Below are 16,215 nucleotides of genomic sequence, written 5' to 3'. Positions count from 1 at the left end.
TTTTCTCCCTCCCTCCCTCCCTCCCTCCCTCCCTCCCTCCCTCCCTCCCTCCCTCCCTCCCTCCCTCCCTCCCTCCCTCCCTCCCTCCCTCCCTCCCTCCCTCCCTCCCTCTCTCTCTCTCTCTACCTCCCCTCCCTCCCCTCCTCTCCCTCCCTCCCTCTCTCCCTCTCTCTCTACCTCCCCTCCCTCCCCTCCTCTCCCTCCCTCCCTCTCTCCCTCTCTCTCTACCTCCCCCTCCCTCCCTCCCTCCCTCTCTCTCTACCTCCCCTCCCTCCCTCCCCTCCTCTCTCTCCCTCTCTCTCTACCTCCCCTCCCTCCCTCCTCTCCCTCCTCTCCCTCCCTCCCCTCATCCAGGCCTCCATGCTCCAGAACATCCGTACAGCGATGCGTAGGCAGATCAGAAGACACTCCTCCCGCCGGGCCACGTCACACCGCCGCCTGGGGCGCCTTTGGAACCGTCTGTTCCACCGAGGGACCCGTCTCCGCGGCCAGATCCCACTCCTCACACCCCCCGGGTCTCAGGTGGCTCTGGGCCTGCACTCCTACCACACCTCGGAGGGACCTGGAGCCAGGGCTGGGGATGGAGGTGGCGGGGCGGGCATGGTGGGAGGCATGGCGGGCATGGGACCAGCAAGGACCCCCTCCCGCTGCTCTGCAGCAGTAGGCTTCGCCCTGCATGCCCACACCCAGGCCCTGTCACAGTCCCAGTCCTCCCACCCCTCCTTGGAGTCTCCCAACTCCCCACCCTCCCCCTCTGACAGTGAACCATCCGAGGGGTCTCCTTGTTCCCCAGAGAGCCCGGGTAGCAGGGTTAGGTTGCCCCTCAGCGAGCTCTCCACCCCTGGGCAGCAGAGTGACTCATTAACGTCTGCCCCCAGCATACTGAGCCAGCAGTGCCCCCTAGAGGGCAGCACATGTCATTACACTCGCCGGGCCTCCAGGAAGCTGGTCTTGGGGCTGGCTGCCAACCTGAGAGGGGTGGCTCTACGACGCTACTCCCCCATGGGGCTCACCTCCCCCGTTACCCCCCCTGTCCTTCCCCCTCCAGACTCCCTGCCGCCCTGCCACCACCCCCTGACCTCCCCCCAGACGTCATCCCCCTCGGGGTCTTCAGACGACAGTCAGAGGTTCCATGCCCTGGAATTGCCAACCCGGGAGAGGAGGAGGAGGGGTATAGGGGTGCCTAATGGACTGAACACCAGCAGCAGTGAGGAAGAGGAGGAGGAGGAGGAGGAGGAGGAGGATGGAGATGAGACTCTACTGATCTGCTAGTATGAAGGAGCTGCCTTGACCATGTGGCAATAGACAGACAGACAGACAGACAGACAGACAGACAGACAGACAGACAGACAGACAGACAGACAGACAGACAGACAGACAGACAGACAGACAGACAGACAGAGAGCTGTAGACTCTGTCTCTCTGGCTGAAACACAGAGAGCTGTAGACTGTCTCTCTGGCTGAAACACAGAGAGCTGCAGGCTCTGTCTCTCTGGCTGAAACACAGAGAGCTGTAGACTCTGTCTCTCTGGCTGAAACACAGAGAGCTGCAGATTCTGTCTCTCTGGCTGAAACACAGAGAGCTGCAGACTGTCTCTGGCTGAAACACAGAGAGCTGCAGATTCTGTCTCTCTGGCTGAAACACAGAGAGCTGTAGACTCTGTCTCTGGCTGAAACACAGAGAGCTGCAGACTGTCTCTCTGGCTGAAACACAGAGAGCTGCAGATTCTGTCTCTCTGGCTGAAACACAGAGAGCTGGAGAATAACTGAATAATGGGACAGTGGATGATCTCAGAGCAGCACAATGATTTCAGTCCTCCCTCCACCCCCTCTATCTGCTCATCTCTCCATCCCTGCCTTACCAGAGATCTACAGCTGAGGGCTGTACATCAGCCTGTCTACTGACTCTGACTCAGTCACTCTGACTCAGTCACACTGACTCAATCACACAGACTCAATCACACTAACTCAGTCACACTAACTCAATCACACTGACTCAATCACACTGACTCAGTCACACTGACTCAATCACACTAACTCAGTCACAGAGACTCAATCACACTGACTCAATCACACAGACTCAATCACACTGACTCAGTCACACTGACTCAATCACACTAACTCAGTCACAGAGACTCAGTCACACTGACTCAATCACACTAACTCAGTCACAGAGACTCAATCACACTAACTCAGTCACTCTGACTCAGTCACACTAACTCAGTCACTCTAACTCAGTCACTCTGACTCATATCACCATCGTCTGTTTTTGTAAACGTTGTCAGTGAGGTAAAAAACTAAACAGTGAATGACATCACCAGCTGGATCACTTGAAGTGATGAACAAGATGTAACACAAGAAGAAGATGTTTTGAGGAAGTTGTGAAATTGAATGTTATTATGAATGTGATGTCTGACCGTTATCATAGATGTTTAAGCAGTGGCCTATCTTGGTACCCTCTCTAGACGATGGTTGGATCACAGGCAGTGGAAGGGGTGTCTACTAGGTCACAGTGGCCTATCTTGGTACCCTCTCTAGACGATGGTTGGACCACAGGCAGTGGAAGGGGTGTCTACTAGGTCACAGTGGCCGGGTCACAAATGGTAACCTATTCCCTATATAGTGCACTACTTCTGTCCAGAGCTCTATGGGGTAGGTTATAGGGCATGGTTAGAGAACAGAGCTCTATGGGGTAGGTTATAGGGCGTGGTTAGAGAACAGAGCTCTATGGGGTAGGCTATAGGGCGTGGTTAGAGAACAGAGCTCTATGGGGTAGGCTATAGGGCATGGTTAGAGAACAGAGCTCTATGGGGTAGGTTATAGGGCGTGGTTAGAGAACAGAGCTCTATGGGGTAGGTTATAGGGCATGGTTAGAGAACAGAGCTCTATGGGGTAGGCTATAGGGCATGGTTAGAGAACAGAGCTCTATGGGGTAGGCTATAGGGCATGGTTAGAGAACATAGCTCTATGGGGTAGGCTATAGGGCATGGTTAGAGAACAGAGCTCTATAGGGTAGGCTATAGGGCATGGTTAGAGAACAGAGCTCTATGGGGTAGGCTATAGGGCGTGGTTAGAGAACAGAGCTCTATGGGGTAGGCTATAGGGCATGGTTAGAGAACAGAGCTCTATGGGGTAGGCTATAGGGCGTGGTTAGAGAACAGAGCTCTATAGGGTAGGCTATAGGGCATGGTTAGAGAACAGAGATCTATGGGGTAGGCTATAGGGCATGGTTAGAGAACAGAGCTCTATGGGGTAGGCTATAGGGCATGGTTAGAGAACAGAGCTCTATGGGGTAGGCTATAGGGCATGGTTAGAGAACAGAGATCTATGGGGACACATTCTGAACGGAGCCTCACTAACCTTGGTCTAAGACTTACCCCATATGGCTCTGGGCAACATGAGGGCACTACATAGACAACACAGGGGCCATTTGGGACACATTCTGAACGGAGCCTCACTAACCTTGGTCTAAGACTTACCCCATATGGCTCTGGGCAACATGAGGGCACTACATAGACAACACAGGGGCCATTTGGGACACATTCTGAACGGAGCCTCACTAACCTTGGTCTAAGACTTACCCCATATGGCTCTGGGCAACATGAGGGCACTACATAGACAACACAGGGGCCATTTGGGACACATTCTGAACGGAGCCTCACTAACCTTGGTCTAAGACTTACCCCATATGGCTCTGGGCAACATGAGGGCACTACATAGACAACACAGGGGCCATTTGGGACACATTCTGAACGGAGCCTCACTAACCTTGGTCTAAGACTTACCCCATATGGCTCTGGGCAACATGAGGGCACTACATAGACAACACAGGGGCCATTTGGGACACATTCTGAACGGAGCCTCACTAACCTTGGTCTAAGACTTACCCCATATGGCTCTGGGCAACATGAGGGCACTACATAGACAACACAGGGGCCATTTGGGACACATTCTGAACGGAGCCTCACTAACCTTGGTCTAAGACTTACCCCATATGGCTCTGGGCAACATGAGGGCACTACATAGACAACACAGGGGCCATTTGGGACACATTCTGAACGGAGCCTCACTAACCTTGGTCTAAGACTTACCCCATATGGCTCTGGGCAACATGAGGGCACTACATAGACAACACAGGGGCCATTTGGGACACATTCTGAACGGAGCCTCACTAACCTAGGTCTAAGACTTACCCCATATGGCTCTGGGCAACATGAGGGCACTACATAGACAACACAGGGGCCATTTGGGACACATTCTGAACGGAGCCTCACTAACCTTGGTCTAAGACTTACCCCATATGGCTCTGGGCAACATGAGGGCACTACATAGACAACACAGGGGCCATTTGGGACACATTCTGAACGGAGCCTCACTAACCTTGGTCTAAGACTTACCCCATATGGCTCTGGGCAACATGAGGGCACTACATAGACAACACAGGGGCCATTTGGGACACATTCTGAACGGAGCCTCACTAACCTTGGTCTAAGACTTACCCCATATGGCTCTGGGCAACATGAGGGCACTACATAGACAACACAGGGGCCATTTGGGACACATTCTGAACGGAGCCTCACTAACCTTGGTCTAAGACTTACCCCATATGGCTCTGGGCAACATGAGGGCACTACATAGACAACACAGGGGCCATTTGGGACACATTCTGAACGGAGCCTCACTAACCTTGGTCTAAGACTTACCCCATATGGCTCTGGGCAACATGAGGGCACTACATAGACAACACAGGGGCCATTTGGGACACATTCTGAACGGAGCCTCACTAACCTTGGTCTAAGACTTACCCCATATGGCTCTGGGCAACATGAGGGCACTACATAGACAACACAGGGGCCATTTGGGACACATTCTGAACGGAGCCTCACTAACCTTGGTCTAAGACTTACCCCATATGGCTCTGGGCAACATGAGGGCACTACATAGACAACACAGGGGCCATTTGGGACACATTCTGAACGGAGCCTCACTAACCTTGGTCTAAGACTTACCCCATATGGCTCTGGGCAACATGAGGGCACTACATAGACAACACAGGGGCCATTTGGGACACATTCTGAACGGAGCCTCACTAACCTTGGTCTAAGACTTACCCCATATGGCTCTGGGCAACATGAGGGCACTACATAGACAACACAGGGGCCATTTGGGACACATTCTGAACGGAGCCTCACTAACCTTGGTCTAAGACTTACCCCATATGGCTCTGGGCAACATGAGGGCACTACATAGACAACACAGGGGCCATTTGGGACACATTCTGAACGGAGCCTCACTAACCTTGGTCTAAGACTTACCCCATATGGCTCTGGGCAACATGAGGGCACTACATAGACAACACAGGGGCCATTTGGGACACATTCTGAACGGAGCCTCACTAACCTTGGTCTAAGACTTACCCCATATGGCTCTGGGCAACATGAGGGCACTACATAGACAACACAGGGGCCATTTGGGACACATTCTGAACGGAGCCTCACTAACCTTGGTCTAAGACTTACCCCATATGGCTCTGGGCAACATGAGGGCACTACATAGACAACACAGGGGCCATTTGGGACACATTCTGAACGGAGCCTCACTAACCTTGGTCTAAGACTTACCCCATATGGCTCTGGGCAACATGAGGGCACTACATAGACAACACAGGGGCCATTTGGGACACATTCTGAACGGAGCCTCACTAACCTTGGTCTAAGACTTACCCCATATGGCTCTGGGCAACATGAGGGCACTACATAGACAACACAGGGGCCATTTGGGACACATTCTGAACGGAGCCTCACTAACCTTGGTCTAAGACTTACCCCATATGGCTCTGGGCAACATGAGGGCACTACATAGACAACACAGGGGCCATTTGGGACACATTCTGAACGGAGCCTCACTAACCTTGGTCTAAGACTTACCCCATATGGCTCTGGGCAACATGAGGGCACTACATAGACAACACAGGGGCCATTTGGGACACATTCTGAACGGAGCCTCACTAACCTTGGTCTAAGACTTACCCCATATGGCTCTGGGCAACATGAGGGCACTACATAGACAACACAGGGGCCATTTGGGACACATTCTGAACGGAGCCTCACTAACCTTGGTCTAAGACTTACCCCATATGGCTCTGGGCAACATGAGGGCACTACATAGACAACACAGGGGCCATTTGGGACACATTCTGAACGGAGCCTCACTAACCTTGGTCTAAGACTTACCCCATATGGCTCTGGGCAACATGAGGGCACTACATAGACAACACAGGGGCCATTTGGGACACATTCTGAACGGAGCCTCACTAACCTTGGTCTAAGACTTACCCCATATGGCTCTGGGCAACATGAGGGCACTACATAGACAACACAGGGGCCATTTGGGACACATTCTGAACGGAGCCTCATTAACCTAGGTCTAAGACTTACCCCATATGGCTCTGGGCAACATGAGGGCACTACATAGACAACACAGGGGCCATTTGGGACACATTCTGAACGGAGCCTCACTAACCTTGGTCTAAGACTTACCCCATATGGCTCTGGGCAACATGAGGGCACTACATAGACAACACAGGGGCCATTTGGGACACATTCTGAACGGAGCCTCACTAACCTTGGTCTAAGACTTACCCCATATGGCTCTGGGCAACATGAGGGCACTACATAGCCAACACAGGGGCCATTTGGGACACATTCCAGGACAACAGTTGGAGAGGCAGATGGCAGGAAGTCCTCTGGTGTTTAATTAAGGTCAAGTTGGTTCCGCAGGAAGTCCTCTGGTGTTTAATTAAGGTCATGTTGGTTCAGCAGGAAGTCCTCTGGTGTTTAATTAAGGTCATGTTGGTTCCGCAGGAAGTCCTCTGGTGTTTAATTAAGGTCATGTTGGTTCAGCAGGAAGTCCTCTGGTGTTTAATAAAGGTCATGTTGGTTCCGCAGGAAGTCCTCTGGTGTTTAATTAAGGTCATGTTGGTTCAGCAGGAAGTCCTCTGGTGTTTAATTAAGGTCATGTTGGTACAGCAGATAAACAGCTAATGCTAGCCAGATCAACAACTAATGCTAGCCAGATCAACAACTAATGCTAGCCAGATCAACAACTAATGCTAGCCAGATCAACAACTAATGCTAGCCAGATCAATAACTAATGCTAGCCAGATCAACAACTAATGCTAGCCAGATCTACAGCTAATGCTAGCCAGATCAATAACTAATGCTAGCCAGATCAACAACTAATGCTAGCCAGATCAATAACTAATGCTAGCCAGATCAACAACTAATGCTAGCCAGATCAACAGCTAATACTAGCCAGATCAATAACTAATGCTAGCCAGATCAACAACTAATGCTAGCCAGATCAAAAGCTAATGCTAGCCAGATCAACAGCTAATGCTAGCCAGATCAATAACTAATGCTAGCCAGATCAACAACTAATGCTAGCCAGATCAACAGCTAATGCTAGCCAGATCAATAACTAATGCTAGCCAGATCAACAACTAATGCTAGCCAGATCAACAACTAATGCTAGCCAGATCAACAGCTAATGCTAGCCAGATCAACAACTAATGCTAGCCAGATCAAAAGCTAATGCTAGCCAGATCAAAAGCTAATGCTAGCCAGATCAACAACTAATGCTAGCCAGATCAACAACTAATGCTAGCCAGATCAACAGCTAATGCTAGCCAGATCAACAACTAATGCTAGCCAGATCAACAACTAATTCTAGCCAGATCAACAGCTAATGCTAGCCAGATCAACAGCTAATGCTAGCCAGATCAAAAGCTAATGCTAGCCAGATCAACAGCTAATGCTAGCCAGATCAAAAGCTAATGCTAGCCAGAGCAACAGCTAATGCTAGCCAGAGCAACAGCTAATGCTAGCCAGATCAACAGCTAATGCTAGCCAGATCAAAAGCTAATGCTAGCCAGATCAACAGCTAATGCTAGCCAGATCAAAAGCTAATGCTAGCCAGATCAACAGCTAATGCTAGCCAGAGCAACAGCTAATGCTAGCCAGATCAACAGCTAATGCTAGCCAGAGCAACAGCTAATGCTAGCCAGAGCAACAGCTAATGCTAGCCAGATCAACAACTAATGCTAGCCAGAGCAACAGCTAATGCTAGCCAGAGCAACAGCTAATGCTAGCCAGATCAAGATGAGCTAAAATCTAACATAGGAACATTAGATAAACCCTCTCAAACTTTTTCATTGAGATGGCAGTCAAAATTGCACTGATAAACGATGGGGAATAGTAAGTAGACTGCTCGTCCTTCTGCAGCTTGCCTGCCAATGCATGCTTGTCCCAACCAAGCACTCCAGCTAACTGGCTAAAGTTGGCTAGCTTGCTAGCTATCTATTTCCGGAGAACAAATGAGAGAACACCTCAGTCTGACCATTTTACTCACCGTAACAGAGCTGGTTAGGCTGTTTTCATGTTATCTAGTTCTGGACTAACTATTACTTTTTATTTGCCTACTGTTTACTGAACCCTTTAAAAGGTTCCTTGAGGAAACGTGTTCCCTTAAACGGTTCCTTGAGGAAACGTGTTCCCTTAAAAGGTTCCTTGAGGAAACGTGTTCCCTTAAAAGGTTCCTTGAGGAAACGTGTTCCCTTAAAAGGTTCCTTGAGGAAACGTGTTCCCTTAAAAGGTTCCTTGAGGAAACGTGAGCCCTTATAAGGTTCCTTGAGGAAACGTGTTCCCTTAAAAGGTTCCTTGAGGAAACGTGTGCCCTTAAAAGGTTCCTTGAGGAAACGTGTTCCCTTAAAAGGTTCCTTGAGGAAACATGTTCCCTTAAAAGGTAAAGACATTGATTAATGTCACGCGTTTAACACGATATAAACATGTTACCTTTGACAACCCTAATATCTATAATTATAAACAACATATATGAACATGTTAACTTTGACAACCCTAATATCTATAATTATAAACAGCATGTATAAACATGTTTCCCCCTCTGATGAGTGTTGTACATATGTGTACATGGTTGTATAAATGAGTTAGTTTCTCTCATTCTTTAAACTATTTGTATATTTGCGCTGTAAAGCAGACTTGAATGTTGCCATGAGAGAGTTAGTGAGATTGCAGTCAGTCAGTCAGTTAGAGGTGAGCTGTTGCCGCAGCAACACTGTACAGCCTACTGATTGTCTCAACGGAGATGTCCCAAATCGCACCCTATTCCCTAAATATAGTGGACTACTTTAGACAAGAGCCCTATGACACCCTATTCCCTATATAGTGCACTACTTTAGACCAGAGCCCTATGGCACCCTATTCCCTAAATATAGTGGACTACTTTAGACCAGAGCCCTATGACACCCTATTCCCTATATATAGTGCACTACTTTAGACCAGAGCCCTATGTCACCCTGTCCCTATATATAGTGCACTACTTTAGACCAGAGCCCTATGGCACCCTGTCCCTATATAGTGCACTACTTTAGACCAGAGCCCTATGTCACCCTGTCCCTATATATAGTGCGCTACTTTAGACCAGAGCCCTATGGCACCCTGTCCCTATATAGTGCACTACTTTAGACCAGAGCCCTATGACACCCTATTCCCTATATAGTGCACTACTTTAGACCAGAGCCCTATGGCACCCTGTCCCTATATAGTGCACTACTTTAGACCAGAGCCCTATGTCACCCTGTCCCTATATATAGTGCACTACTTTAGACCAGAGCCCTATGGCACCCTGTCCCTATATAGTGCACTACTTTAGACCAGAGCCCTATGGCACCCTATTCCCTATATAGTGCACTACTTTAGACCAGAGCCCTATGGCACCCTGTCCCTATATAGTGCACTACTTTAGACCAGAGCCCTATGGCACCCTGTCCCTATATATAGTGCACTACTTTAGACCAGAGCCCTATGGCACCCTGTCCCTATATAGTGCACTACTTTAGACCAGAGCCCTATGGCACCCTGTCCCTATATAGTGCACTACTTTATGCCAGGGCCCATTTGAGATGTAGCCCAAGTGCCTTCTTGTGCTTTAATAAAACAGACTGTGATAAGACTTGTGGTAACGTCTCTCTAGTCAACAGAAAATGTCTACTGCTTTCACATTGGTGCTGATACGACACTCCCAATGCAGGCAGCAGCTCACCTTATACACCCTGCTACTGACCACTGATGCTAGTAGAGGTACCACTGATGATAGTAGAGATACCACTGATGATAGTAGAGATACCACTGATGATAGTAGAGATACCACTGATGATAGTAGAGGTACCACTGATGATAGTAGAGATACCACTGGTGATAGTAGAGATACCACTGATGATAGTAGAGGTACCACTGATGATAGTAGAGATACCACTGATGATTGTAGAGATACCACTGATGATAGTAGCGATACCACCGATGATAGTAGAGATACCACTGATGATAGTAGAGGTACCACTGATGATAGTAGAGGTACCACTGATGATAGTAGAGATACCACTGATGATTGTAGAGATACCACTGATGCTAGTAGAGGTACCACTGATGATAGTAGAGATACCACTGATGATAGTAGAGATACCACTGATGATAGTAGAGATACCACTGATGATAGTAGAGATACCACTGATGATAGAAGAGATACCACTGATGATAGTAGAGGTACCTACCACGGATGATAGTAGAGATACCACTGATGATAGTAGAGATACCACTGATGATAGTAGAGGTACCACTGATGATAGTAGAGATACCACTGATGATAGTAGAGGTACCACTGATGATAGTAGAGATACCACTGATGATAGTAGAGATACCACTGATGATAGTAGAGATACCACTGATGATTGTAGAGATACCACTGATGATAGTAGAGGTACCACTGGTGATAGTAGAGGTACCACTGGTGATAGTAGAGGTACCACTGATGATAGTAGAGATACAATTGATGATAGTAGAGATACCACTGATGATAGTAGAGATACCACTGATGATAGAAGAGATACCACTGATGATAGTAGAGGTACCTACCACGGATGATAGTAGAGATACCACTGATGATAGTAGAGATACCACTGATGATAGTAGAGATACCACTGATGATAGTAGAGATACCACTGATGATAGTAGAGATACCACTGATGATAGTAGAGGTACCACTGATGATAGTAGAGATACCACTGATGATAGTAGAGATACCACTGATGATAGTAGAGATACCACTGATGATAGTAGAGATACCACTGATGATAGTAGAGATACCACTGATGATAGAAGAGATACCACTGATGATAGTAGAGGTACCTACCACGGATGATAGTAGAGGTACCACTGATGATAGTAGAGATACCACTGATGATAGTAGAGATACCACTGGTGATAGTAGAGGTACCACTGATGATAGTAGAGGTACCACTGATGATAGTAGAGGTACCACTGATGATTGTAGAGGTACCATTGATGATAGTAGAGGTACCACTGATGATAGTAGAGGTACCACTGATGATATAAGAGATACCTACCACTGGTGATAGTAGAGATACCTACCACTGGGGATAGTAGAGGTACCACTGATGATAGTAGAGGTACCACTGATGATAGTAGAGGTACCACTGATGATAGTAGAGGTACCACTGATGATAGAAGAGATACCTACCACTGGTGATAGTAGAGATACCTACCACTGATGATAGTAGAGGTACCACTGATGATAGTAGAGATACCACTGATGGTAGTAGAGATACCACTAATGGTAGTAGAGGTACCACTGATGATAGTAGAGGTACCACTGATGATAGTAGAGGTACCACTGATGATAGTAGAGATACCACTGATGATAGTAGTGGTACCACAGATGATAGTAGAGATACCACTGGTGATAGTAGAGATACCACTGATGATAGTAGAGATACCACTGATGATAGTAGTGATGCCACTGATGATAGTAGAGATACCACTGATGATAGTAGTGATGCCACTGATGATAGTAGAGATACCACTGATGATAGTAGTGATACCACTGATGATAGTAGAGATACCCACCACTGATGATAGTAGAGGTACCACTGATGATTGTAGAGGTACCACTGATGATAGTAGAGGTACCACTGATGATAGTAGAGGTACCACTGATGATAGTAGAGGTACCACTGATGATAGTAGAGGTACCATTGATGATATAAGAGATACCTACCACTGGTGATAGTAGAGATACCTACCACTGGGGATAGTAGAGGTACCACTGATGATAGTAGAGGTACCACTGATGATAGTAGAGGTACCACTGATGATAGTAGAGGTACCACTGATGATAGAAGAGATACCTACCACTGGTGATAGTAGAGATACCTACCACTGATGATAGTAGAGGTACCACTGATGATAGTAGAGATACCACTGATGGTAGTAGAGATACCACTAATGGTAGTAGAGGTACCACTGATGATAGTAGAGGTACCACTGATGATAGTAGAGGTACCACTGATGATAGTAGAGATACCACTGATGATAGTAGTGGTACCACCGATGATAGTAGAGATACCACTGATGATAGTAGAGGTACCACTGATGATAGTAGAGATACCACTGGTGATAGTAGAGATACCACTGATGATAGTAGAGGTACCACTGATGATAGTAGAGATACCACTGATGATTGTAGAGATACCACTGATGATAGTAGCGATACCACCGATGATAGTAGAGATACCACTGATGATAGTAGAGGTACCACTGATGATAGTAGAGGTACCACTGATGATAGTAGAGATACCACTGATGATTGTAGAGATACCACTGATGCTAGTAGAGGTACCACTGATGATAGTAGAGATACCACTGATGATAGTAGAGATACCACTGATGATAGTAGAGATACCACTGATGATAGTAGAGATACCACTGATGATAGAAGAGATACCACTGATGATAGTAGAGGTACCTACCACGGATGATAGTAGAGATACCACTGATGATAGTAGAGATACCACTGATGATAGTAGAGGTACCACTGATGATAGTAGAGATACCACTGATGATAGTAGAGGTACCACTGATGATAGTAGAGATACCACTGATGATAGTAGAGATACCACTGATGATAGTAGAGATACCACTGATGATTGTAGAGATACCACTGATGATAGTAGAGGTACCACTGGTGATAGTAGAGGTACCACTGGTGATAGTAGAGGTACCACTGATGATAGTAGAGATACAATTGATGATAGTAGAGATACCACTGATGATAGTAGAGATACCACTGATGATAGAAGAGATACCACTGATGATAGTAGAGGTACCTACCACGGATGATAGTAGAGATACCACTGATGATAGTAGAGATACCACTGATGATAGTAGAGATACCACTGATGATAGTAGAGATACCACTGATGATAGTAGAGATACCACTGATGATAGTAGAGGTACCACTGATGATAGTAGAGATACCACTGATGATAGTAGAGATACCACTGATGATAGTAGAGATACCACTGATGATAGTAGAGATACCACTGATGATAGTAGAGATACCACTGATGATAGTAGAGATACCACTGATGATAGAAGAGATACCACTGATGATAGTAGAGGTACCTACCACGGATGATAGTAGAGGTACCACTGATGATAGTAGAGATACCACTGATGATAGTAGAGATACCACTGGTGATAGTAGAGGTACCACTGATGATAGTAGAGGTACCACTGATGATAGTAGAGGTACCACTGATGATTGTAGAGGTACCATTGATGATAGTAGAGGTACCACTGATGATAGTAGAGGTACCACTGATGATATAAGAGATACCTACCACTGGTGATAGTAGAGATACCTACCACTGGGGATAGTAGAGGTACCACTGATGATAGTAGAGGTACCACTGATGATAGTAGAGGTACCACTGATGATAGTAGAGGTACCACTGATGATAGAAGAGATACCTACCACTGGTGATAGTAGAGATACCTACCACTGATGATAGTAGAGGTACCACTGATGATAGTAGAGATACCACTGATGGTAGTAGAGATACCACTAATGGTAGTAGAGGTACCACTGATGATAGTAGAGGTACCACTGATGATAGTAGAGGTACCACTGATGATAGTAGAGATACCACTGATGATAGTAGTGGTACCACAGATGATAGTAGAGATACCACTGGTGATAGTAGAGATACCACTGATGATAGTAGAGATACCACTGATGATAGTAGTGATGCCACTGATGATAGTAGAGATACCACTGATGATAGTAGTGATGCCACTGATGATAGTAGAGATACCACTGATGATAGTAGTGATACCACTGATGATAGTAGAGATACCCACCACTGATGATAGTAGAGGTACCACTGATGATTGTAGAGGTACCACTGATGATAGTAGAGGTACCACTGATGATAGTAGAGGTACCACTGATGATAGTAGAGGTACCACTGATGATAGTAGAGGTACCATTGATGATATAAGAGATACCTACCACTGGTGATAGTAGAGATACCTACCACTGGGGATAGTAGAGGTACCACTGATGATAGTAGAGGTACCACTGATGATAGTAGAGGTACCACTGATGATAGTAGAGGTACCACTGATGATAGAAGAGATACCTACCACTGGTGATAGTAGAGATACCTACCACTGATGATAGTAGAGGTACCACTGATGATAGTAGAGATACCACTGATGGTAGTAGAGATACCACTAATGGTAGTAGAGGTACCACTGATGATAGTAGAGGTACCACTGATGATAGTAGAGGTACCACTGATGATAGTAGAGATACCACTGATGATAGTAGTGGTACCACAGATGATAGTAGAGATACCACTGGTGATAGTAGAGATACCACTGATGATAGTAGAGATACCACTGATGATAGTAGTGATGCCACTGATGATAGTAGAGATACCACTGATGATAGTAGTGATGCCACTGATGATAGTAGAGATACCACTGATGATAGTAGTGATGCCACTGATGATAGTAGAGATACCACTGATGATAGTAGAGATACCCACCGATGATAGTAGAGGTACCACTGATGATAGTAGAGGTACCACTGATGATAGTAGAGATACCACTGATGATAGTAGAGATACCTACCACTGATGATAGTAGAGATACCTACCACGGATGATAGTAGAGGTACCACTGATGATAGTAGAGATACCACTGATGATAGTAGAGATACCACTGGTGATAGTAGAGGTACCACTGATGATAGTAGAGGTACCACTGATGATAGTAGAGGTACCACTGATGATAGTAGAGGTACCACTGATGATAGTAGAGGTACCACTGATGATAGTAGAGGTACCACTGATGATAGTAGAGGTACCACTGATGATATAAGAGATACCTACCACTGGTGATAGTAGAGATACCTACCACTGGGGATAGTAGAGGTACCACTGATGATAGTAGAGATACCTACCACTGATGATAGTAGAGATACCTACCACGGATGATAGTAGAGGTACCACTGATGATAGTAGAGATACCACTGATGATAGTAGAGATACCACTGGTGATAGTAGAGGTACCACTGATGATAGTAGAGGTACCACTGATGATAGTAGAGGTACCACTGATGATAGTAGAGGTACCACTGATGATAGTAGAGGTACCACTGATGATAGTAGAGATACCTACCACTGTTGATAGTAGAGATACCACTGGTGATAGTAGAGATACCACTGATGATAGTAGTGATGCCACTGATGATAGTAGAGATACCACTGATGATAGTAGAGGTACCACTGATGATAGTAGTGGTACCACTGATGATAGTAGAGATAACACTGGTGATAGTAGAGATACCACTGATGATAGTAGAGATACCACTGATGATAGTAGAGGTACCACTGATGATAGTAGAGATACCTACCACTGATGATAGTAGAGATACCACTGGTGATAGTAGAGATACCACTGATGATAGTAGTGATGCCACTGATGATAGTAGAGATACCACTGATGATAGTAGTGATACCACTGATGATAGTAGAGATACCACTGATGATAGTAGAGGTACCACTGATGATAGTAGAGATACCACTGATGATAGTAGAGATACCACTGATGATAGTAGTGATGCCACTGATGATAGTAGAGATACCACTGATGATAGTAGTGATGCCACTGATGATAGTAGAGATACCACTGATGATAGTAGTGATGCCACTGATGATAGTAGAGATACCACTGATGATAGTAGTGATACCACTGATGATAGTAGAGATACCAC

The 16,215-nt window shown here is 46.4% G+C and overlaps 1 protein-coding gene across 1 annotated transcript in view; it reads left to right on the top strand.

Moving 5' to 3' along the window:
- Nucleotides 1-6,950, top strand: part of LOC109886761 (low-density lipoprotein receptor-related protein 3-like) — a 65,911-nt gene extending 58,961 nt beyond the window's left edge. Inside the window, 1 exon segment of the mRNA XM_031820086.1 lies at nucleotides 355-6,950. Coding sequence (XP_031675946.1) covers nucleotides 355-1,272 — 918 coding nt within the window. The 3' untranslated portion in view covers nucleotides 1,273-6,950.
- The last annotated feature ends 9,265 nt before the right edge of the window (nucleotides 6,951-16,215 follow it).

Source organism: Oncorhynchus kisutch, unplaced genomic scaffold (assembly GCF_002021735.2).
Source record: "Oncorhynchus kisutch isolate 150728-3 unplaced genomic scaffold, Okis_V2 scaffold3001, whole genome shotgun sequence".
In the NCBI taxonomy this organism is placed as follows: Eukaryota; Metazoa; Chordata; class Actinopteri; order Salmoniformes; family Salmonidae; genus Oncorhynchus; species Oncorhynchus kisutch.
This window is presented reverse-complemented; position numbering and strand designations above follow the sequence as displayed.